General features: G+C 55.7%; 4 protein-coding genes across 4 annotated transcripts; 2 read left to right on the top strand and 2 right to left on the bottom strand.

Moving 5' to 3' along the window:
* Positions 1-134: 134 nt before the first annotated feature.
* CNKSR1 (connector enhancer of kinase suppressor of Ras 1) lies at positions 135-10,479 on the bottom strand. The gene is made up of 21 exons (XM_057541872.1): positions 10,394-10,479; positions 7,409-7,566; positions 7,124-7,305; positions 6,461-6,545; positions 5,996-6,037; positions 5,812-5,916; positions 5,035-5,094; positions 4,854-4,922; positions 4,460-4,561; positions 4,303-4,373; positions 4,135-4,211; positions 3,885-3,991; positions 3,776-3,806; positions 3,200-3,372; positions 2,263-2,336; positions 2,028-2,099; positions 1,687-1,760; positions 1,478-1,539; positions 1,297-1,396; positions 1,016-1,197; positions 135-765 (listed from the first exon to the last, which is right to left on the bottom strand). The coding sequence occupies exons 1-21, from the start codon at positions 10,443-10,445 to the stop codon at positions 511-513; spliced, it is 2,133 nt and encodes a 710-aa protein (XP_057397855.1). The 5' UTR covers positions 10,446-10,479; the 3' UTR covers positions 135-510.
* Positions 10,480-14,647: 4,168 nt separating this feature from the next.
* On the top strand, positions 14,648-15,191 carry ZNF593OS (ZNF593 opposite strand). Its single transcript, XM_057541879.1, has 2 exons — positions 14,648-14,768; positions 15,045-15,191. The coding sequence occupies exons 1-2, from the start codon at positions 14,724-14,726 to the stop codon at positions 15,189-15,191; spliced, it is 192 nt and encodes a 63-aa protein (XP_057397862.1). The 5' UTR covers positions 14,648-14,723.
* A 344-nt stretch (positions 15,192-15,535) lies between these two features.
* ZNF593 (zinc finger protein 593) lies at positions 15,536-16,535 on the bottom strand. Its single transcript, XM_007178670.2, has 3 exons — positions 16,216-16,535; positions 15,918-15,980; positions 15,536-15,826 (listed from the first exon to the last, which is right to left on the bottom strand). The coding sequence occupies exons 1-3, from the start codon at positions 16,413-16,415 to the stop codon at positions 15,685-15,687; spliced, it is 405 nt and encodes a 134-aa protein (XP_007178732.1). The 5' UTR covers positions 16,416-16,535; the 3' UTR covers positions 15,536-15,684.
* Positions 16,536-17,820: 1,285 nt separating this feature from the next.
* On the top strand, positions 17,821-21,254 carry C1H1orf232 (chromosome 1 C1orf232 homolog). The gene is made up of 4 exons (XM_057542705.1): positions 17,821-17,904; positions 19,245-19,328; positions 19,440-19,537; positions 20,963-21,254. The coding sequence occupies exons 1-4, from the start codon at positions 17,821-17,823 to the stop codon at positions 21,252-21,254; spliced, it is 558 nt and encodes a 185-aa protein (XP_057398688.1).
* The last annotated feature ends 393 nt before the right edge of the window (positions 21,255-21,647 follow it).

Genomic DNA, 21,647 nt, shown 5'->3' with positions numbered 1-21,647 from the left:
GTGGGCTAGTTACCAAAAGCGCTCACCCCCCCCTCCCCCGACATCTTTTCATCCCAGTCCCCTCTGGGAAGCAGATTCCAGATTCTAATACAGAAGTCAAAGGCACATGTAGATTTCTGTTAAAGAAACTGACTTTATTTAGTTGAAAAGTGTCTCCTGGGTAAAGTGAAGAACACCCATACAGACTGGCTTGGGGAACGAAGTGCCGTGGGGCGGAGGGGGCAGGTCTGTGACCCCACAGAGCACAGGGTAGGAGAGAGTTCTTTCGGCCCCGTCTCTTGCTCCTTCCTTGGCACAAAGCTCACTTCACTTCACCCCACTCCAGGGGAGGGAGGAGCAGAAATGGCAGCAGCTCAGGCAGAGGCAGTCAGCTTGGGACAGAACATGGACAAAGCACTACTTCCAAACTGGAACAGAATGCAGGGATGCTCTATCCTAGATGTGTCAGAGGTGGTCCTCAAGGCCAGAGATCAGGAACTAGGGTACTGGCCAGAGTTAGAAGTCAGGAGGTCAGAGGTCACTCTCTGGGGTCAGGGGGCGGAGACAGGAGTGCTCCTCAGGCTGAGAGGGTGGGGGGTGGGAAGACGGTTCCCTGGAGTCAGAGTTCGGGGCTTGGGAGCTGTCCTCTGCCCGCTCCACTCCGCAGGCCCCCAGGCCCTCTGAGTAGAGCTCCTGGTTCTGCTCCTTCCACCTGCGGAATTTCTCCCCAGTGAGCTCGGGGTCGCCTAGCACCTCCTCCAGGGCCTGCAGCTCCTGCATCTTTGCCTGGAAGAGGTGTAGGGGTTAGGGCCATGATCACCCGGGGAGCGGGCAGAGCCTGAGTCCAGAGCTAGCTCTGGAGTCCAGTGGCCTAGAACCCAGCACCTGGCCCGGTCCAGCCCCCATCCTCAAATCGAGAGCCTGGCTCCAGGAACCTAGAACTCGGCCCGGTCCACAGCAGAGCCCAGGGCTGAGGACCAGGAACCGAGCCGAAAGCCCCGAGCCCAGCCCCGAAGGGTGCCCTGCGCCCGCTGACCTTGAGCGTGCTCTGCAGCGCCCGCACGCGGTGCACTCGCTCATTGAGCTGGGGGTCTCGGTTGCGCCGCATGAAAGAGCTCCGCCACTGCTCGTGAGTGAGGGGCTGCAGCCTGCCCAGGAGGGACACGCCACCCAGCCTCAGCCCCCGTACCATTCCTTCCAGGGCCCCTTCGCTGCTGTCTGTGGGAGGGGGAGCAGGGTGAGCGTGTGCCCGCCCCCGCCCCCAGCCCTCCGTCTCGGCTCCCATCCCCCCACCCCACCTGCCGCTTGGCTCAGCACCTGTCGGAGGGCTGAAGGAGGTCCGTGGGCTGCCCTGCGTGAGGGCGGCCGCAGGTGATGTGTCTCCGTGGAGCGAACTCCCAGCTTGGGCCGGGCTGGGCTGGGGGCAGGGTGGAAGGAGAGGAGGGTATCAGTCTGAGTTCCACGCCCTGCTCTTCACCCCCCGTCAGCTCCCACTCACCGAGGCTGAGCAGGATCCAGCCTCATCGTCGGGGTCTTCTGCTTCCGTCTCACTGTAGCAGTCTGGGGTGGGCAAGAGTGGCTGGGGAACCCATTCAGCTTCACAGGGTTTGGGCAGGCCAGGGGGTGGGCTCGGGGGAACTGAGCTCCCAGCCCCCATCCCAGGGAAGGCAGAGGCTCAGGGGAGACCCAGCCCTGTGAGGCACCCACCTTCCTCTCGGGGCAAGGGGGCGCGGCCTGGAGACCGGTACTTGGAAATGCAGGTAATGAGATGGCGCACCCACCTGTGGAGGGGCAAATGGGTCTCAGGGAGTTTCCACTTACTGTATGCCAGGGGCTTTCACCTAAATCATCTTCTAATTTAATCCTCAGAGCAACTCTGAGAGATAGGAATTCTTACTAGTCCATTTTAGAGAAGATGAAACTGAGGCTTAGAGGAGTGAGTGTCTTGATGAGCCCTATCAGAGAGCTGGGCTCTGAATCCAGGCTCCTGAGCCCAGGCGCCCGAGCACTCCCGTGCAAGCTGTGGAGGTCAAGGGGGTGGCACTCACATGCTCAGGTCCGTCAGGGTATCAGCAGCGAAGATGAAGGGTTTGTACATGTTATGGGTGAGCTGGAACACACTGCCAGGGAGCAGAGGGGCCTCGCTCAGCGGGGGGTGCCCATCCAGGACGCAGAGAGGCTGGACTGGGCATCCCAGCTACCTGCTGCCTCCCCCCGCCCCTCCTGTCACCTACCTCTCCCTTTCTCTCCCCACCCCCAGCCTGTCACACCTCAGGACTTAACTATTTTTTCTTCTGATCTTGTCCACTTTCCAGACTGTACCTGGAGACATTGATGAGGCCCTCAGCCTTCTCATCCTGGGGAGATCATAGTGTGAGGGTCAGCTTGAAGCCCCAATACCCTCAAGGCCCAGTCAGGCTCCTGAGGGCGGGGGAGGGGAGAGGGCATTTCCTGGGCTCTCTAACTGCTCATCTCTCAGTGCCCAGAACTCAGGGCAGGAAGCTGGGGTGGGGTCAGGAGGTGTGACCAAGGGGTGCCTCTGAGCCTGGCAAGGGGAGCCAAAGATATCCAGAGAAACAGCCAAGGAAGAGGAGCCCCCTCATGCATTTGCTCCATCACAGACACAGACAAAGCTGCTTTGCAAATGCTCCTCTCCCTGCCTGGTTTTCTGTCTCCCTTCCATCTGACTAACCCTCAGGCACTGATTTTTCAGGAAGCCTTCACCACTCTTCAGGTGGACTGGCCACCTTTGCTGGGTTCCCACCCACACCTGGCTCTTCTGCCATCATAGTATGTGTTCCCATATTGTCCCTGAGTGCGTATTCATCCCTCTCCCCACCAGCCTGAGTAACGGAAACGGTCCAATTCTTCCCTGTGTCCCAGGGCCCAGCCCAGAGCTGGGTATGTAGTAGGCACCTTGAATGTTAGTTGAATGAATAAACAATTGATTGAACGGCCCATAACTAGGATGAACAGATTAACAGAAGAGGAAGGAAAGGCGGGTGGAATCAAAGAGATTCTACCCGGCCTTTGATACCTTTTCCAGACCGCTTTTATACACACGTCTGTTCAGTTCTCTCTGAAGAGTGTCCCCATTTTACACATAGGAACACTGGGGCCCACCTGTGACCACAGATGCGAGTGGACCGTGAAGGAGGGACAAGAGCCGAGGCCCTGAGGTGACTCACTTGCTTACCTGTGTGTGTGTATGGGGTCTCACCTGGGGCTGGCGGTACCAGTAGAGCGTGTGTCCCTTGAGCACAAACCAGCAGCGGCGCCAGCGTGGGCCCATGAAGCCCCCGGGCACCTTGCGGAGCAGGAGCCAGCCATCACAGTCAGGCCGGCCCAGCTCCCGGCAGGACACCTGCCGGCGGCTCAGCTGCGTCGCCACGCCTGCAGCAGCACAGCGCGGCCGGTCAGTGAGGGGCTGGCGGGGTGTCCCGGACCCCCAACCTGCTCCCTTGCCCCCCACAAGCACCCCCAGCTGGTATTTCTGAACCCATGCTCTGGGCTCAGAATGTTACACGTGTCACTTCCGAGGTGGGGATGACTCTTCCCATTTTAGAGACAGGGAAGCTGAAGATCAGAGGACGAGCTGTTTGCCCAAAGTCACAGAGCTGGCGAGAGGCCCAGGCTGGGAGCATAGGTCTGTGTGACCCCAGAAACAGCTGTTTCCAGGAGAGGCTGTGCGTGAAGTGTGTGTTGGGGGTGGTGGTCTTGCCCAGCACTGTAAAGACCTCGTAAGAGCTCCTCATATCAGGGCATCACCCCCCACCCCGTCAGGTGCATTTCATACCTTTTGATTTCTTGCGACCAGGGACAGGACTCTGAAAGAACCACAGGAGGTTAGAGAAGCGTATGGGTCCAAAGCCACACACCCCTCCTTGCTGAGCCCCAGAGCTTACCTTGTCAGGGTGTTCTGGGGGCTCTGGAGCATCTGCTACCCCAGCTAGGAGTGTGGCTGAGGGTGCATGGGGGCCGGGCAGGGGCTCCGGGTCAAGGGAGGTTGAGGCTGTCAGGGAGGCAGGAGAGAGAGGGAGGGTCCCTGAGCTCAGATCCGGGCCCAGTGGTAGGGTGGGGGTGTAAGAGTCCAGGGTCAGGCAGCCCACATGCCTTGTCTGGGGCATCTGCCGACTGGTGGGGCTTTGAAATTACCTGTCCAGGCAGCAGGGCTGGGTCCGGGACTTGGGTTTGAAGTCAGGTCGAAGGCGAAGACGTCTTCCGATGGGGCCCTGGAGAGATCAGGGAGAGATGAGGTGAGCCATGGCCCACCCGCCAAGACCTACCCGGGGCCAAGACCTACCTGGGGCCCGAGCCTGTTACCTGGGAGACGGCAGGGCCGGAGCCAGCAATGGGCTCACTGGGCGTGGGGGGCCCAAGGCCTGAGGAGGGGTCTGAGGAATAATCAGAAACAGGTGATGGAGCTGGCGACAGACAGGGGTCTGAAAGCAGACTGGGGGCAGGGGAGGGCGGCAGGTACCTGTGAGGGTATCTCCGGCGCCAGGACCTTCTTCAGCACTAAGCTGACCCCGTCTGGCTCCCGGAGCAGCTCCCTCACCACGTTTTTATGGGGCCAGCCCACCTGGGGGACAGGGCAGAGGGCAGGGCAGGGATGCTGGGCAGGACTGAACTGGGCAGGAGGCTCTGAAGCAACCCGACAGCCTTGGCCTCACAGCACTCTCTCAGCCTCCCGCTCAGCCTCAGCTCATCCTCCTCCAGGAAGCCTCCACGAGCCCCTCTGACCTGTGTGAGCTGGCTGGCCTCATGGAAGGCAGCTCCCACAGCCCTGGTCTCCCCAAGGGAACCTCCCCACCCACCGACCTGGGTTCTACTCAGGACCCCCTTCCTCCCACCACGCCCCTCCCCTCACTCACCACCACCTGCTCATTGATCTGGACAATCTCGTCTCCAGGCAGGATCTGCAGCCGGGAATCAATGGGGACCTGGTGGGGGATGGGATTCAGAGGGTGCACCCTCATGGGGCTGGAAGCTGGCTTGGCTGGCAGGTTGGAGGGCCACGGGGGTGGGCGGCCAAGAAGGGTGTAGGGGTCTCACCTGGGTGCCCACTCGAGACACAAAGTGCAGGCAGTTGCTGGTGGTGTGGATCTCCAGGCCCTGCAGGGCAGAGGCTGCAGTCACTAAGGGTGTGGGGACCGCCGGGCCAGGACCCCTGCTAGGCACCAGGACAGGTGAGTGGAATGGGGGAGAGAGCTGGCCTCAGCTTGGCACTGCTCGACTTGCTATGTGACTTTGGGCTCACCGCTGCACCTCTCTGGGCTCTGCCTCCTCCCCTAAGGGCTGAGGGGAGCAGGTTGCAGACTTCTGAGGTATAAGATTCTCAGCAACTTTCCTGAAGAATCTCATACCTCAGGGACAGGAGCGGGACAGGGCAGGGCTGGGGCCTCTGGTTTTCCCAACTGGTCAAAGATTAAAGCAAAAAAGTTCACGTCGTCTCCCCTCTCCCCTAGGTCCGTGTCCCAGGGCTGGGATGTGTCACCTGAGACCACACCAGCTGCAGCCCCTCAGGACCAGAGAAGGGGCTGAATGACGGTGAGACCCCAGGGAAGTCCTCTGGGCCTTTAACATCTGTACAAAAGTTCCCTGGAAGTCCAGTGGTTAAGATTCTACGCTTGCACTGCAGGGGGTGCAAGTTTGATCCCTGGTGGGGGAACTAAGATCCCACATGCCACGTGGTTCGGCCAAAAAAGAAAAAAAAAACAGGGCCTTTCAGCTGTGACAGTATAGGATTCTGTGGGATCCTAGAACCAGATTTCAGGGCCCAGACAAGGCTGCCGAGGGGTCAGGGGTGAGAGTTGAGAGGTCAGGGCTCACCGAAGGATGGTCCAGCGGCACGTACTGTAGCACGGCCTTCTGCTCCAGCAGCTCCTCTGGGCTGCAGCTCAGGATGTTGTGGCAGATCCCGGCCACGTGGCTGCTCTGGCGGATGGAGAGCAGGATGTCTAGCCTGAGCCCCGTCCCACCCCATCCCCACACCCCACTCACCCCCCAGACTCACAATCCTCAGGACTTTGCTCTCCTTCTCAGCCGCTGGGCAGTCCTGGAAGCAGAGTGAGAGAGCAGGGGCCTGCCCTGAGCAGGGCACACTGCCTTCGCCTGAGGGCAGGGGGATTCCCTGCAGTCCCTCCCGGCGTCCCGTACCCTGGCCCCCTTCCCAGAACTACATGGCCTTAGAGCTTTCGCCCCAAGATCTCATCCCCCTGACGCCAGGCCCCCAGAAGTCACCACACATGCCCTCCCCCGCTCCACCCCCTCCTGAGACTCAAACGTCCTGTGCTGCCCTCGCCAGTTAGGAGCTCCCATGCCCCCATCACCCCCTACCCAGTGGCCGGGCCTCCTCTCTTTCTGCCCTCGCCTCTTCCTGCTCTCACACCTGATCCTGTGCTGATTCACAAGTTATAAAAAGCTCTAGCCTGACTTGGTCTCTACAGCCTGGGCCAAGCCTGGCCTCTGGTTCTCCTACCTCCTGCAAGGCCTGGCCCAGCTCCCCGCACAATTCCCCAATCTCCTGGCAGGATGAGAAGTCATTTAAGTGGGAGAAGAGGTACCTGGCAGAGGGAAGGATGGAGCAGTGGTTAGGGAACTGAGCTTAACAGTCAAGTCACTGAACCACCCTGTGCCGGCTATGCATCTGAGACTCTGATGGGTTTTGATTTGGGGTAAAGGAGATGACTGATACATCTAAAGACCTTAGTCAAGTGCCTAATAAATGCCAGGCCCTGTTCTAGGCACTGGGGAGACAGATATTAAACATCTAATTACATCAATAATGATTTAACTTCTACTGCTGTGAAGTGTAGGGAGCTCTGAGAGTGTGTAACAGGAAAGGCTTCTCTGAGGAGGTGACATTAGAGCTGGGACCTATGGGACAAGCAGCGGCCAGTGAAGGGGGTAGAGAGCTCTTTATATAATGCTGTTGATGAGACTGTCATGATTACAAGCTGGAGGTGGGGTGGGAACCCAGGCAACCCAGTGCCCCTACAAAGACCAGTTAACCTCTTTGCCCGGTTCCACTATATCTGAACAAGAGCAAAGCTCTATTTTACTCTCCCAGGTCCCAGAGGAAGCCAAGGATGAGAAGGGTCCCCTCACCAGTTACTCAGACCCTAGGAGGAGACCGAAGTACCTGTTGAGCCAGAAGAGGAGGGAATGGGCCGCATGCACCAGCTCCATGGCCGCGGTGAGGACATCTGCAGGAGGCTCAGCACAGCCCCCCAAGCGACCTTGGACTAAGCTCTGGAATGCCCGGATTCCCTCCAGCAGCCCCTCTGTCAGGCTCCGCAGGTTCTCTGACTGTAGCCCGGAGCTCTGTACCACAGAGTGGCAGGTTAATTCCTGGCAGCGGCCAGCCCCCCATCAGCACCCCCACGGTGGGTGGAAGCTGCAGCCAGTGTGGCCGCCATTCACTCACCAGGGCCCGGAGCTGTTCCACCCCTTCCAGGATGAGCTCCTGGTGGCCCAGAGGCCACACAGTTAGAGCTTCCAGGCTTCGGGGGCAGAGCTGGAGCAGGTACTTGCCAGGCAGCTCCCAGTCCTCAAAGTGATAGTCCTGCAGGGAATCATCGAGGCCTGGTGGAAGAACGAGGGTCAGCATGGGGGAGCCAGGGGGTGTCAAGGCCTTTCTGGTCAGTGCAAAAGTCCTTCTCCTAATGACCCTGAGACCTAGGCAGTGTTCTGCCCTGCCCATTTCACAGATAAGCCTACTGAGTTGAGAAGTAGGGTCATATAGGGCAGTGGTTCTCAAAGGATGGTCCCCAGACCAACAGCCGCAGCCTCACTGGAAAACTTGTTAGAAATACAAATTCTGGGAATTCCCTGGTGGTCCAGTGGTTAGGACTCAGTGCTTTCACAGCTGTGGCCCGGGTTCAATTCCTGGTCGGGGAACGAAGATCCCACAAGCCACGTGGCATGGCCAAAAAAAAAAAAAAAAGAAAAATAGCCAAAACATGGAAACAACCTAAGTGTCCATTGACAGATGAATGGATAAAGAAACTGTCACACACACACACACACACACACACACACACACACACACACACACACACGGGAATATTATTCAGCCATAAAGAAGGAAATCTTGCCATTTGCAGCAACATGGATGGACCTTGAGGGCATTATGCTAAGTGAAATAAATCAGACAGAGAAAGACAAATACTGTATTATCTCACTTACATGTGGAATCCCAAACACCCAAACTCATAGAAACAGAGAACAGATTGATGATTGCCAGAGGCAGGGGATGAGGGGGTAGGGGAAATGGGTGAAGGTGGTCCAAAGGTACAAGCTTCTATTTATAAGTCAGTTTTGGGGATGTAAGGTACAGCATGGTGACTATGGTTAGGATTCTGGGCTTTCACTGCCATGGCCCGGGCTCAATCCCTGGTCAGGGAACGAAGATCCCGCAAGCCACACGGCATGGCCAAAAAAACAAAAACAAACAAACGAATTCTCACATCTGCTGAATCAGAACTCAGGGGCAGGGCCCAGCAATTTGCATTCTAACAAATCCTCCAAGTGTTCTGATGCTGCTCAAGTCATGCTTGATGGGGCTTTGGAGTCAGGGAGACCTGAGTGACAGCGATTGAGCAAGTAACTTAATTACTCCGTACCTCAGTTTCCTCACCTATAAAATGGGGAAAATAAAGACACCTACCTTCTAATCATGTGTATTAAATGACACGACACATGTCAAGCACTTGGCCAGTTGCCTTGGTTCATGGTAGACAGTCAGTAACAGCCCCCGTATTATTATTGCCAGACTCTTTACCGTGATCCCCAAGGCCCTGTATGATCCGGCCACCACCTGCCTCTCCAGTCATCTCTTGGCGCACAGGCCCTCAAACTCAACACTTCAGATCCAGAGGGCTAACTCCCTGCAGCTCTTGGAATGCTCTCTTGCCTCAGGGTCCTCACATGTGCTCTTTCTTCTGCCTGGACTGCTCTTCCAGCTCCTTCACGTCCTTTTTCATCTTACTCCTTCCAGGAAGCCTTCCACAACTCCCCAGGCTGGGATGGGAGCCTCTGCTGCTCTCACTGCCCCTTGCACCTCCATAAACCCCTGCATCAAAGCACTAACCTCTCCTACTTGATCACGAGCTCTTCAAGGACTGGGCCTTAAACAAGTGTTCATCTCTAATTCCAGCCCAGGCCTCTTACAAGGTAGACACTCACAAGTAAGAAAAAAATCTAGTGAATGCTTACTATGTGTTAGGAAAAATTTAAGGGCTTTATACATATTAACACATTTAATCCTCACTGAATCTAGAAAGCAGAGATACTGTTATCCTCATTTTACAGGTGGAAAAACATACAAATAGAGGTTAACAGTCAGCTTTCTCAATCTTTGAAGGAACCCCTGCCATTCCAAGCCAGGGTCTTTTGTGATCAATAGCTCTCCCTCATTCCCTGTGTGACATTAAGAGCACTTGACCAGGAGTTCATGAACCTGTTACTCCGTGGCTCTGGGCCCTCGAGCACCTCCCTTGCCGTGCACACAGCAAATGTGCTGTGCTGCCTCCCTCCCAACAGACCCTGGCGTTGAACTGCACGTGCCAGGCCCTCGACATGATTGTCTTATTTGGTTCACTTCATGAGATCAGATTTGCCTTTCCCATTTTATGGATAGGGAAACTGAGACTTGTGGTCACAGAACTGGTGAGTGGAGGGGCTGGGCCTGGAACTCAGTCTGGGAGTCTGACGCCAGCCCTGAATCCCTGCTTTTACCGGGGCTGGTCACCCTGAGCCTGCCCTCAGTGGACTCCGGCCGCCCCTCCACTCTGGCTCCTCCCTGTAGCAGGAGTGTCCTGACTCACCTCCTGGCTCCCAGCTGCATGTCAGAAGGTCTTCACTTCTGAAACCTTTCCCACCTAACTGGGCTCATCCCCCGTGGAGGCCTAGGGAGGGGCAGTGCCGACCCTCCAGTCAGGCGGGGGCTTCTGCTCTCACTGGGAGTTTCGGGGTGGGGGTAGGGAAAAGTCACCCCACCGGCCCTATTCCAAAGCCTCAGCAAATCACTTCCTGGTTCACTGTGTATTTTTTGGCTTCTGAAAAATGGGTTTAATAACAGCCCACTGCGCCCTGGGGCAGAGGGAAGACGAAGGAGATACAGTGGGGGCGGGCAGCTGGGGAGACACCGTCTGTGTTCATTACACAACCACTGCCTCCCATTGCCACCCTGGAGGCTTCTTGGGCTTCTGGGGGGATGGGAGTCCCCCTCTGGGTCCTCCGGGGGGGCGCCCCCCGGGGTCATCTCCATTATCCTTCTGCCAGGTTCACGGCAGACACTCTGTAAATACTTGTTGACTGACTAACCAACTGACAAACTCGGCAGGTCCTTTGTCCTTTTCCTCTCCCCGTCCCACTACCCCTCAAGCCCGACTGCCCCAGCCCCACCCACCTCTCAGCCAAGCCGCCACCTTCCCGGGGGTCCAGGTCGCTACTGGCTCCATGGCCAAGTTCGGCTTCTCGGATCCGCACCCGCTCCTTCTCTCCAGCGCAGGAATTTCCGCTCCCAGAGCTCTGACCCGGGGAGGGGCTGGGCTGGGCTGGGGGCGGAGCCACTAGCATACCTGGGCCCACAAAGCTGGCTAGGTGAGGTGCTGTGACGACAGCCATTGGCCTACTGCCTGTCCACCTCCTGCCCCGCCCTTCAGGCATCCTAGGGCAGCTGGGCTGCCAGACCTGGGGGTGGTGCCACTGATGTGTGACCCAGGGGATCTCAGAGCTGGCCTGGCATCCCCGCCCAAAACTGGCCTCAAATGGCAGGGTGCGACCCTGACCTTCAAGGCTCCTCAAAAAGGGGCCAAAAAGTGAGCAGTGAGCACAGCAGCAAAGCGCAGAGGTTAGGAAGCCAGAGCCTGGGTGCAAATCTTGGCTTGGCAGCTTGTTAGCTGTGTGACCAAGGGCTAAGCTTACCCACCAGGCATCACTTTCCCTGTCTGTAAAATGGATATAATAGTTCCTACTTCAGAGGGCTGCTATGCAGAGTACCTGTGTTAATAGCTCTACAACCTTTAGAACTGGTTTTTAGCCCCCTCTTTTTTTGCACCGTGGACCCTTTTGGCAATCTGGTGGAAATCCTGGACAGTTTCTTAGAATGATGCTTTTAAAAGCATAAAGCAAAATGCTGAAGATTACAAGGAGGACAGTTATTATCAAAATATATTAAACCCCACAAATTTATGATATAGTAATATGCACTTACCAGCATTAAATAACAAGACTGGCAAATTAAATTCCTTTTCTAATGATCAGCATGTTGTTACTCAGCATGAATAACACTGAACTGTGGAGGTGGTCTCTGACTCACCTCCTTGCACTTACTGATCAGCGAACACCTACAGGTAGGGGATGCAAGAGAGTAACAGATAAGCTGGGTGACCAATGTGAGAGCAGGTGGATTCACCATTTGGTCACTGACCCTCTACTGGGCACCATCAATGGCAGCTATGCTGCAGGAGTGTCTGAAACAGTGTGATTTAGCAGTGGGTTAATAACTGTCACCATTTTGAGATCGTTATGAGCGTAAGTGATATTTTGGGATACTTGTGATAACTACAATTTGATATGAAAATACCTGTGATTTCTACTGGTGACAAAGACACAGATACTGCTAATACTTCAATCCATAAAGAAGGAAATGGTAAATTTTAGTTAGAGGTTAGTGAAAATAAATATATAATTTTTTTGCCATGCAAGTTTATAGGCCCCCTGAGTTGGGAAGCCCAGGTTAAGAGCTTTCCTCTAGAACAATGTCTCACACAGACTAAGTGTCTGCAGTTATCATCATCATTATCATCATCCCAGGCCAGGGGACTCCCAGGACTTTGGAATCAGGCAGAATCAGTTCCACTTGTTTGAGATTAACATACACACTGTTATGTATAAAATAGATAACCAGCGAGGACCTACTATATAGCACAGGGAACTATACTCAATATTTTTTTTAAATTTATTTATTTTTATTTATTTATGGCTGTGTTGGGTCTTCGTTTCTGTGCGAGGGCTTTCTCTAGTTGTGGCAAGCGGGGGCCACTCTTCATCGTGGTGTGTGGGCCTCTCACTATCGCGGCCTCTCTTGTTGCGGAGCACAGGCTCCAGACGCGCAGGCTCAGTAATTGTGGCTCACGGGCCCAGTTGCTCTGTGGCATGTGGGATCCTCCCAGACCAGGGCTCAAACCCATGTCCCCTGCATTGGCAGGCAGATTCTCAACCACTGCGCCACCAGGGAAGCCCTATACTCAATATTTTGTACTAATCTATAAGGGAAAAGAATTTGAATATATATGCGAGAATATATATATATATTCTTGGACCTCCCTGGTGGTCCAGTGGTTAAGACGCTGTGCTTACACTGCAGGGGGCACGGGTTTGATCCCTGGTCGGGGAAGTTCCGCATGCTGTGTGGTGCAGCCAAAAAAAGAAAAAAATATATATATATAATATGTATTCTAATATTATATATATATATATATATATATATATATATCACTGAATCACTTTGCTGTACACCTGAAACTAACACATTGTAAATTAACTACATCTCAATTAAAAAAAAAAAATCAGTTCTGGGAATTCCCTGGTGGTCCAGTGGGTAAGACTCCGTGCTCCCAATTCAGGGGGCCTGGGTTAGATCCCTGGTCGGGGAACTAGATTCCACATGCCGCAACTAAGAGTCTGCATGCTGCAACTAAACAAGATCCCACGTGCCTCAACTAAGACCCAGGGCAGCCAAAAAAAAAAAAAAAAAGTCAGTTCCACTTGCTATGTGACTAAGCCCACCCCTTACACCTCCCTGAACCTGTTTCTTCCTCTCTAAAAGCCGGGGGCTGGGGGGGGATGTGACTAGACCTTAGCTCTGTGAGGATGTCTTTAAAATATTTTGAAATCTGTAACATGAGGTAGATATGAGTTATTATTGCTTTAATTCCGTGGGGAGGGGCCTGGGAGGCCTGCCGCCTCTGCGTCACCTAACTTGGAATCTCTACCAGTGCCCCTATACCTGGCCTCCAAAGCCTGTCATGATCTTGATTGTCACCCAGAGACCTGAAGTCTGAATTTGGCCCACAGATGTCCATGTGGTGTGTGTGTTTTGTCATCATTTAACAATTTCACATACAAATTGTGTTCTCTGAAACTTGGCCAGCTCTGTTCACCCCATCCCACCTTCACACGTGGCATCAAACGTGAGTGCAGATCGTTGGCTGCTTCCTTTCAAGGGGACTCCAGCTCACCAGGTCCCCACAGGACTTGCTCCCTCATTTGTGAACCAGTAGGCTCCCAATTTGCAACTTGGCCCTCACCTCTCTGGCTTTGGCCTTGGCCTCATGTCCTCATACGCTGCACTGTGTGTATCCCTTTAACACTCCTCGGTGCTTTCCCCTTTAATGTTTTTGCCTCTTCTTACACTGGCCTCCCTGTGGCACTCTGGGGAAACCCAATAAACACAGACCTATCTCCACCATCCTGATTTCATCAAACGCCTACCCTGAGCTGGCACAAGATAGAGGGGAGAAGCCAGCCAGCCTCTGCCCTCCCTGAACTCACAATTCTGTAGGGGAGAAACCAACAAGAACTCACCACATGTACTCAGATACTCCCTGTAAAGGACTGGGGTCCTAACAACCACACCAGTGCCTTTACTCTGGGCCCCCAACACGTGGCAGGGCTAGGCAGTTAGGGGCACAGTAAATGGCAGCGTCTATTTTGAAGGTAGTTTTATGAGTTTATGAAAGGTCTCTGGATCTATTTGCTGTAAAAATTTCAGCGATAACAGTAGGTCATTAAGTGGAAGGAGGACGTGCCCTTTCCCCAGCATGTCCCCATCCTGTTGCCCAGGTTGGGCCACTGTTAAGTTTTCTGGCTGTTCTTCCATTCTCTCTATATGCAGATACTCTACATGCTATTCTGGAAATATGCTTGTCCCCCCACATTTTTATGAGTTAATCAATACCAAATGAAATCATACGAATAATGCCCAGCACAGTCAGCTACTATTTTTTCTTTTTGGCCACGCCACGTGGCTTGCAGGATCCAGGTATTGAACCCAAGCCATGGCAGTGAAAGCCTGGAATCCTAACCACTAGGCCACCAGGGAACTCCCAGTCAGTTACTATTTTTTAGCACACCTCAGACAGCTTTCTTAAGATGCAGATCTTTTATTATTGTCCCCAAGCTGAGGTAGGGAAGTCCCTACAGGAACTCCATCTTGGGGAAAGGGGTGGAATGTGCCTTCCCCCAAGGTAGGTGTGGTTGATCCAACAGAAACCAAGTGAAAAAGGCCTATTCCTGTTTGGAGGGGGTGCTAATAAGGCACCCAACCCCTCCTTTGCTGAGAGCTGACTGGTGACATCCAATCATCTGAGGTAGGGTTAGGGCCACGACCAGGGCTGGGAGGCCCTCCCATGCCTGGTCCAGGCCTGAGACTTCTCAACACTGCCAGGCCTCTCCTGCCTACCCGGCCTGGACTCCCTGGTGGGTGGGGGAGGTGCTGCTCAGGCCTGATGCTGATCTCTCCTGACAGCTGCTCCTAAGGCTGGCAGGGCAGGCAGGCGGGGGAAGGGACAGATTTAAAGGTCTGGCTGCCCCGCCCCCTGCCAGACCTGGGAAGGCAGACGCTGGTGAGCATCCTCTCTGTCCTGATTTCCGCTTCTTGGTACCATGAACGCCACTGGTCCTCATTCCCGCTTCCATCCCACAGGACATCAGGAAGGCTAGCGGCACCCACCATGCGATTTCGACGCCTGACACCTGGCTACTTCCGAGTGCTACAGGTAAGCACCCCAAATGGTGGCTTCTGGGACTGACCCCTTCCTCCCCCTACCACGGCTGGGATGATACCCAGCAGCCAGGCTGTCACGTTCCCTGCCGCCTGAGCAGCCAGGGCCCACATAGGCAGTGAAGCGAGAGGGATTGGGGTGGAATCTCCCTGGGGCAGCAATGGTATCCATATCTCCTTCCCTCAGCTGTAGCTTCTCAGCCCCTTTCTACCCCCCACCTTCCCAGAAGTCTCAGCTGACCCCTCAGGTGGACCCTCTGTGCACCTCCAGATGCAGATAGCCGGGGAGCTGAAGGCAGAGCCCCGGAGTCCGCTGGTGGGGATCGTGGCTGCACTGCTGGCTATCCTCGGGCTGGGCGGCTCCTGCTATGCTGTCTGGAAGATGGTGGGGCAGCGGCGGCCACCACAGGCTCCATGATGAAGTGGGCAGCCTCTCACCTGGGCCCTGGGGGGTAGGTGACTCGCGGGGGCTACAATCTCAGGAGCCTACTTCTTTTCTGGTGGTGGGGGCCACTCCCTGCCCTCATTGGAAGCAAGATAGAATAAACCTGATCCTACCCATCCCCCCCCACACACCTGGGCTGCAAAGGGGGGCTTCAGCTCAGATGCCAGGACCCCTGAGGGAAGGAAAGGATGCAGGTTCTAAAGCTGAATCAAGTAGGGAGTAAACACCCTGGACCCCGTACACAGGAGTAGAGAGAAACCCTTACAGGGCTTGAATTTGGAGGAGTGGTCTGGAGGTTAGCGAGTCAGAGGCAAGCCCTCTTTATCCAGTTCTTTTATTGGGAGGGAGGGCACCCGGAAGAGGCCATCTACTTCCCAAACCAAAAGAGACTGGCATAGTCTCTCCCAGCCTGGCCCTTGCACCACTGTCCATGGGCAGCTCCTCTGCCTTGCATCCTCAGGCCATGTCAGGTAGACGTGTCCATCTCAGGGATCGCGGTGGATACTTCTGTGGGCACTGCCAGCCTTTGGGGAGGAACATAGGAACCCATACCCGCTGCCCTCTCTGCTTCTTCCTGACTGTAGGGCTCCACACTCAGCTGCTTCAGCCTGGGAAAAAGAATAGGAGTTGAGAGCTGACCAGATGCAAGCCCTATCTGCCCGGCACACATCCATCAATCCTCTGCTTACTCCTTCATACCTTTTCTTGTGGTCTTTGGATCGGAAGTGCGTCTTCAGGTTGGCAGAATCGATGAAGTACCTCCTGTAGGGATGGGGGGTAAGGAGGATAGTTAGAAGGTGATGCCTCTCAGGTACGCCTATTCCCCTGACCCTAGTTCATTCCCTGATGCTAGGCGCCGGGCTTGAAGGGATGGGAGGCCGGCAGACCCACTGGTCCCAGGAGAAGAGACCCTGCGCGTCCCGGGACCCGGATCTCACACCCCCGGCCCGTACCGCGGACCCTTCTCCTCCTCAGGCTGGGCCCGGCCGGAACTCACGCGCAGGCCAGACAGCGATGCAGGCCGCCCCCTGGCAGGTCGGGATCGGGTTCCGCGCCTGGGTCTGGCCGGGGCCGTGAGGCAACCTGGGGCCGCAAATCGCGGTGAATCTCATCCAGGTCCGGCTGCCGCCGCTTCGCCTTCATCTGGCGGGCCAGGGAGTGCGCTCGGTGCGCGCCCGTCCGGCGGGAGCGACCCATGGCGGTTGACAGCAGGACTAGGGGTCCCAGAGCCGAGTTGGGAGAACACGTGTGGGCGCTTCCGGACTGCTCAGTGACGCCTTGTGACGCCCTGGGAATGATCAGGCTCTTCCAGACCGCCTCTGATGACGTCACTTGCGCGGGCCGCGCCTCGAGCGCCCCCAGGCGGCCGTCGACGTCAGTGACGGAGCTCGGGGCTGGGCCCCACGAAGCGTCCTCTTCCGTCGCTGGAGAGGCAGGGTGATGTGTGCCCTGGGGGGATGCTGGCCCGTCCGCTGCCCTGCCTGCCCCGCCTGGCCCACAGCACCGTCCTCTGGCCTTACCACCCCTTCCTGGTTCCCAGATCTTAGACTCCGCGTTGCGGGTTGGGGGGGGGGGATGCTGCATCTTTGGGAGGAACTGAAAAATGTCTGTGATGTTAATAAATTAATAAATGAATGAGAGTGAATAAGTTTGGGATCCCGGCCCCCACAGAAATACCTCTAGTCCCTGAGAAAGCCCTCGCCACTTCTCACTCCTCCCCAGTTATTCCTCCCCAGAGATCACAGTGCTTAGGCGTACTGTCAGACTCAAGAGGGGTCAGCTCCTCTCACAAGAAAAGGAGATGCTCACAGAAGGACCTCCCATCTTTGAGCCCCTTCTCTGAGCCCTGGACTCCCAGGCGTGGGCTGGCATCAAAGGGAGAGATACAGCCCAGGTGTTGTGTGCTCAGAGTGGGGAGAGGGCCAGAGAGCCTTTCCCCATGCACCAGAGCCTGGTGCCTTCCAGGCTGACCAGAGGAACTCAGCAATAATTCAGGGGCTCCGGTTCTTTGGAACCTGTTGCCAGGAAACAGAGAGACCAGCACGTGCATCCCTGGGGAGAGGAATCAGTTTCCAGCCCAGACAAAGCAGTGAAATGTAAGCCCAGGGCACCGACTGGGAGCCTTGGGACCTTCCCACTCCAGTTCACAGAGGCTGAGTGCAGACATAGGGCAGAGCCCTGTTGAGAGCACAGCTGGTATGGCTACAGTCACAGGGGAGCCACTGTGGGTCCTGAGCCCAAGGACTTTGTAAATGGAATTCGTGAATGAAAGAGGATATTTCTGGAGCCATTTCAAATGATCAAATTCAAGAACTCTTAGGCCCAGGAAGGAGGCTTCTGTGGAGGGAGTCTTCATTATGTCTTCATTATTCTTGGCGAATATGGGTCAAGACGAGGGGCTGAAGTGGCAGAAGCTGGCTCTCACCACAGACTCCTTTGGATTGGGTTCACCTGCTGGGCACTGTGCCATCTGGGGAGGCTGGTGCATCTTTAATGAGGTCACCTGATCCCTGGGACAGGCTCTCAGCCTCACCAAGTTCCTGGAGCCAGACACACTGGGTGCTTCCCGTGCCTGGGTACCAGGCCCATTTCCCCTGCAGCCATGAACCAAGCCTTCTGGAAAACCTACAAGTCCAAAGTGCTACAGACCCTGAGTGGGGAATCTGAGGAGGACCTGGCAGAGGAGGTGGGTAATATCCTGCTTGCTGGATGGGGCATGGGCAGAGGGGCAGCAGGAGTGAAAGATACTAAGAAGGGCAAGGGACTGGCTATGAGAGAGAGAGAAAGAGATTTGTGCAGAAGCAACTGGCAATTCATGGATGACCAATGGCACGGTGCAGTGTCAGAAAGTCAGGACGTTCCAGAAAACGAAGGAAGAAAAGAAGACTTGGGGGGCACTGGAGGAGTGGTCACGGTCTCCAAAGATCTCAAGGGCTGCCACACGGAAGGGATCCTTTTAGGACCCATGTGCAGTACCTACACAGATACATTCAGCTTGACACAACTTTCTAATGGGCAGAGCTGAGCAAAAGCAGGATGACTCGCCTTGAGAGGAAGCAAGCCCCCGGGAAGTAGGGGAAGTGGCACTTGTACACTGAGGGTTACTGTAGCAGCATCAGAACAGAGCCATACTTGGACCATGTTTGTTCTGACGTTTAAAAATAAAAATTGAAAAGGCTCCAAAACAGTCTTATCTCTGGAGGCTGTGATAAATGGCAATTGCACAAATAGATATGGCAGAGGCAGGAACTAGTGCTGGGGTGTGTGTATGTCAGTGTGAACACGTGTATGTCTACACAGGTTGGTGTGTAGGGCTGGCCCTGTGTAGAAGTATCTGTGGGTCAGTATTGGGATTGGCGTCCATGTGGAATCCCCAGTTAAGGTGTGTGTGCAGGTGTGAACTGGTTACAGGTATTTTCAGGTGTGTTTTTTTGGGGCAGAAGTCTACAGAGGCATGCAGGCATTCGCAGGTACTATGTTTGTATGGCGTGTGTGTTTGGGTGTGTGTGAACATCTGTGTCTTGGTGTCTGTGGATGGGTGGAGGGGTTTTGTGTGCTGTGAGTGGGCCTCCATACAGCTGTCTTCAGTTGTGGAAGTGCACAGGTGTGAATGGTATAATTGTGTAAGTGTCCTTGTGTAGGTGCCTCACAGCACATATATCTGTGTACGTACAGGTGAAGAGTTGTAGCCATGTGGAGACACGCTCCTGTACAGGTGTGTGTCTACATTGGCGTGCAAGCCCTTGCCCACATGTTTTGCAGTGTGTATGCATGTGTCTGTGGGTGGGCAGGTATGTGAGCTCAAAGGTGTCTGCAGGGATTGACTGTACAGCAAATGTGTGTGACAGGGAGCTTTGCGTAGAGGTACAGCTGCGTGTATTTTTGGAGGGTGTCAGGGGCCTAGGTGTGCATCTTGTTCCTTGGGGTTTGGAGTGCCAAGTCTATGTGTACCAGGCTAGCAGTGGGGGAGGGAGGTCGTATTCCTCTGGGACCTCTCTTATGCTGGGTAGGGGTCTTGTGTCCCAGAAGGAGAACCCAGCGTTAGCGGAATCTGAGGCGGCAGAACCAGCTGAAGAGGCCTTCAATCCCATGTCACAGCTGGCCCGCCGGGTGAGTTCTCCCGTCTTCCACCCCAACCCTGGGGAGCCTGGCAGAAGCTGCTGTGGAGTCCTAGGAGGTGGTGCTGGGGGCCCTCCTTGACTCCCAGCCCCTCTCTCCCAGGTTCAGGGGGTTGGGGCGAAAGGCTGGCTGACAATGTCGTCTCTGTTTAACAAAGAAGACGAGGACAAGCTGCTGCCACCAGAGCCCTGTGCTGACCAGTACGTGTGTGTGTTGAGGGGGTCTGGGATGGGCCTGGGGATCCCCTTCTCCTATGTCCTTTCCTTCTGGTTTGTTTGTCTTTCTGACTACAGAGGACTGGGGAGGGCCAGCCCCTGGCTGCTTCTGTTTCTCTCAGCAGGAAAGAGGCCCAATCAGCATATCTGGGAGATTAGGTTAGATCTCAGGAGGAATTTACCAGCTGTTGGGATTGAGATGCTAAAAGGTATTATGGGCTCTCTCTCCCCATCCATGTGGGAGGGGTCATCTCCATAGAATAAGGGAACCCAGGAGAGAAGTTTTAGGTGTTTGAAACAGAGAGTGGTTCAGATCAGTGGTTCCCAAGTATTGGTCTAAACCCTCATCCTCCCAGGGAACTTGAGACAAACACAAATTCCCAGACCCTCCCTCAAAGATTTTGATTCAGCCGGTGTTGGCTGAGGCCTGGTATCTATATTTTCAGCGAGCTCCCTGAAGACTTGAGGACAATAGTCTAGGAACCACTGTCTTAGCAGGTCTTTGATGCTGGGGGCGTAGAGGGTCAGACCCGGGGCCTTGTCTTCCTCCTAGCTCTATTCTGGCACACACTCCATCTCTGCCCTTTCCTCCAGCCCAGTCACATTTCCCTTTTGGCATTCCCCTATTCCTTTCTTCCCCAGGGTCCCCCTGACCCACCCATCTCTCCTGCCCCAGGGTTCCTTTTCTCCCTCTCGCTCATCCCCTCTCCCTACCTCAAGCCTCATCACTGCTCCTTGATTGCCCTTCCCCCCAACATCTACTTGCTACCTCCCTAGTCCCCCCTCTCCCCTAAGCCTTTGATCTAGGCCTTTCTCCTTCCCTCGGGGTCGCTCCACCCATCCTTCTCCCCAGCGTCGCTCATTTTTCTGGACCCTCTTTTCCTCCATCCCAGAGCCAGACCCCTGTCCCCGCCCCGTCTCTTTCCCCAGGGCTCTGCCCTCGTGTTCCTGAACGACGGCCCCCAGAATCTGACCCCGCCCCCTCCCCGGATCTAACGTTCCCATTCGGGTCCCACAGTCTCTTCGCATCCTTCCGCCCGTCCCTCTCTCAGGGCTCCTCCTCCTCCACCTTCCCAGACCCCGCGCCTCTGGCTCCCCTCCTCTGGCCTCGCCCCTCTCCTCTACCCTAAACCCCTGACCCCAGGTCTCTCCCCAGGGATCCTGATCCCGGTCCCCTCTTCCCAGACCCCTCACCTAATCCCCTGACCCTGTCCCACCCCAGGCCCCTTTCCCAGTGCCTCTGAGCCCTCCCCTTGGCTCCAGGCCCTGCCCCCAGTCTCCCGGGCCCCTCTAGCCCCTGACCTCACCCGGGCCCCACTGGCCCCACTACTGGTCCCTTGACCCCGCCTCCTGTCCTTTGTCCTCTCCGGGGCCTCTCGGCCAGCCCCTGACCCCGCCTCTCTCCTGCAGCCCGCTGGCGGCGCAGCCCTCCTCTCAGGCGGCGGCGGCAGCGGCGGCCGAGACGCGCGGGCCCGGGTTCTGGGATGCGTTCGCCAGCAGGTGGCAGCAGCAGCAGCAGGCGGCGGCAGCGTCCATGCTGCGCGGCGCGGAACCCACCCCGGATCAGGACCCTGAAGCCGGGGACGAGGCCGCCGAGCGCCCCGAGCCGCGGGAAGCCGATCCCGCAGCCGGTTTCAAGTGGGGCTTCCTCACCCACAAACTGGCCGAGATGAGGGTGAAAGCTGCGCCCAAGGGCGACTAGTCTGCCGGCCTAACTGGGCGACCGCTCCTCCCCTCCCGCGATAAAAAAAACCCTGGCCCGACACCCCGTGTGACCGCGTGCTTTTGTCTGTACGGCGGGGAAGGCTGCTTTTGGGTGGGCGACCTCAGGGCGGGGTCCAGCTGGAGTGGTCCTCGCCTTCTCCCCCCACAAACGTACAAGGAGAAAATGACCAGAGACCTCCCAGGTATCAGGATAGATTGTGTTCGATTTAGGGTACAACTTTCCAGGAATCTGGGGAACCCTAAAGGACAAGTCCCGCCGCCCTGTCCAGCCCCTTTTAGTTCGACAAACGTTCCTTGTGGCCTTGCTACGTGGGCTGTCCCTGTACTAGGGGAAGGTCAGTGACTAACAAGAGAACCCAGACTACCAGCG

The sequence above is a fragment of the Balaenoptera acutorostrata genome, chromosome 1 (genome assembly GCF_949987535.1).
Source record: "Balaenoptera acutorostrata chromosome 1, mBalAcu1.1, whole genome shotgun sequence".
Classification (NCBI taxonomy): Eukaryota; Metazoa; Chordata; class Mammalia; order Artiodactyla; family Balaenopteridae; genus Balaenoptera; species Balaenoptera acutorostrata.
Note: the sequence above shows the minus strand (reverse complement) of the source record. Positions and strands in the feature narration are given on the sequence as shown.